Below are 2,684 nucleotides of genomic sequence, written 5' to 3'. Positions count from 1 at the left end.
GTTAAAGATCCCTTGGTGGTCTAAAATCGATAAGAGTAGGCTTCGGCCGCCACCCGGGCAAAATTCAAATATTTCCTACCAACTGAAAATATTAAGTGTGTCCTGCGCGCTCATATGACATATTATGCAGTTGCGAGCGCCGTAAAACACTTTACAAAAACAAACAAAAAAGACACTCACTTGCACGTGGAGCGGATGGCACAGTAAGACGCACACTGAAGAATTGAAGAAGCACGGCGAGCCATACCTCCGGGGGAAGTGACAGATATTCCTGGAAACGACTTAAAAAACTTTGACTTAAACTTTGAATTTCCGTCCACAAGATGGTCCCTGGTTATCACATGATACACCGTGTACAGAAATAAGGAACACGTAGACAGGTGCACCATACTGGCTTACCTATTTTGTCCAAATTGAAGAAAGTATTGGAAGAATCTGTTTAAATAGTTCTCTTAGATTTAGAGAAGAAAAAAAATAATCCTCAGAGTGGAAACAATATCACCTGAATAAAAACTTTATTTCGCCATTTAAAAATGTAAGATTCGTCACATTTTGATTTGTAATGAAACTTTATTTTATTATGATTAAAATATTCAGCATTATAGAATGTAAGATCTCCAGACAATAATGTCAGTTTGAAAATGATTCAGCTCAATGAGCAAGTGCTTGCGTGCGTGCACGCGAGCTGCGCTGGTCTCTTCAGGCGTGAGTGAGTGGTGAAGTGGTGTAGTTGTGGAGTGGAGGAGTGGAGGAGTGATTGGTGTAGTGGTGTAGCTGTGGAGTGGAGGAGTGGAGGAGTGAGTGGTGTAGTGGTGTAGCTGTGGAGTGGAGGAGTGAGTGAAGGGTACATCAAAGGCCTTATCGTCTCAACACTACAAGTTATTGCTTTCTGCTCAGTGAGGCGAGGAGAGAGAGGGGCTGGAGAGGAGAGATGGAGATAAAGAGAGAGAGAGAGAGAGAGAGAGAGAGAGAAAGATTCAAAATGATTTATTGATTTGGCCCATACATCCACATATTTTAACATATGGTTCGGCAATTAAATACATTGGTGCAGGACATTGGATGTTTAACATAAATTGGACATGCACGCCCACATACACACATGCATGCACGCACGCACACACGCACAGAGAGAGAGAGAGAGAGAGAGAGAGAGAGAGAGAGAGAGAGAAGGGGGAGAGAGAGAGAGAGAGGGGGGGCTGGGTCACCGTCCGTTCAATGAGTCCCTGTCCGACACGAGTTTTTAGTTTTAGTTTTAGTAAAAGTTTTGTGGCTCTTGCAACACAATAAGGTCAGATAAGTGCCGAAGAATAGATATGTTAAAAAAGAGTAAAATACACCAAAATAGAAGGAGCAGAGATCAGGAAGACAGATGTTTGATAGGAAAGAAGGAGCAAACCACACCAAAGCACGAGTGTTTCACATCTCACAGAGTCACTGAGTCATTAAGTCACAACATGGTCACTTCTGACATTTACAGCCGGGCACTGGACACAACATCACAGGATAATGTCACTTTTAAGGACAAACGGGATAAACCAGATTTCGGGGGTTTACAGAAATCCTGATCTACACCCAAAGTGGGCATTGCCCTACCTGAAAGAGAAGTTTGGTTTCTCTGGTGTGTATATTTAATTTGTTTGGTTACAGAGAAAACTCACCTTGTCTTTTAAAGAAACTGAACAAGGATCCAAAAACCTTACCTTCGATTTTCTCAAAACAACATTTTTCGGAATAGATCTAGCCCCATTGTGCTGAAAAGCGACCATATTATAAAAACAAACAAACAATCAATCAATCAATCAATCAATCAAACAAACAAACAAACAATCAAACAAGTAAGCAAAAAATATCCACCACTTTGTAAAAGAAGCATAACCTGCTTGTTCATCCTTGTGAGGCAGCGTGGTAGAATCAGGCTCTCGTCAAAATAATGAAATCGAAGAAAACAGCAGTTTTCTCATTGCTTAGCGATTTTTATCAAATTTTTGGTTTTTGGCTCAACACCTTTTATGTCCATTTACAAACACATTCCTTTGAGGATTTAACCGAAAACGTTGATTAAAGGCACAAAAATATAAATTTACAGTTTCCATGGAATCTCCAGATTTGGAATTTGCTAAGCTTTGGAGGCCATTTTCTCGCTAATTTTACCTCTTAAACCAGGTGAGCCCCACCTCCTTCAATCCGAAATATCTCCACTTATATTGAAGATGGATGGGTAATTTTTTCATTGAAAGCAAGACGAATGAACAAGCTTTAAGATGATACCAATAACTCAATATGCCCCAAATTGACAAGAGCCTGATTGCACCACGCTGCCTCACATTTTCCCATGATGATTTTTCTGTCTGAAACCTAATGAGACATAGCGTATGATAGAGCAACAAGCATAGCATGACGACGACATATTATGCAGATTTGTGGTTCTGATATGTTTATAATTGTTGGGCATGTGTCGCAACACTGCTTTTGCTGTGCTGCCGATCAGACAGAATTGTGTGCCCAATTCAGCCTGGATGAGTTAATGGCAGGGGCTGGGAAACAACGACTAGACTAGGATGATTGGGTGGTTTGATGATTTTTGTTGTTGCTGTTTTGTTTGTTGTTTCGTTTTTTGTTTGTTTTTTGGTTGTTGTTTATTGTTGTTGTTGTTGTTTATTCGTTGTTTCGTTTTTTGTTTG

The 2,684-nt window shown here is 40.3% G+C and overlaps 1 protein-coding gene across 1 annotated transcript in view; it reads right to left on the bottom strand.

The window, feature by feature from the left end:
- The window catches only part of LOC101864651, a gene marked incomplete in the record, with an annotated part of 19,773 nt that extends 18,995 nt beyond the window's left edge, over positions 1-778 (bottom strand). The window contains 1 exon segment of the mRNA XM_013088490.2: positions 181-778. Within this exon segment, the coding sequence (XP_012943944.1) occupies positions 181-389 (209 nt within the window).
- Positions 779-2,684: the final 1,906 nt, after the last annotated feature.

The sequence above is a fragment of the Aplysia californica genome, unplaced genomic scaffold, assembly GCF_000002075.1.
Source record: "Aplysia californica isolate F4 #8 unplaced genomic scaffold, AplCal3.0 scaffold00751, whole genome shotgun sequence".
Lineage (NCBI taxonomy): Eukaryota > Metazoa > Mollusca > Gastropoda > Aplysiida > Aplysiidae > Aplysia > Aplysia californica.
This window is presented reverse-complemented; position numbering and strand designations above follow the sequence as displayed.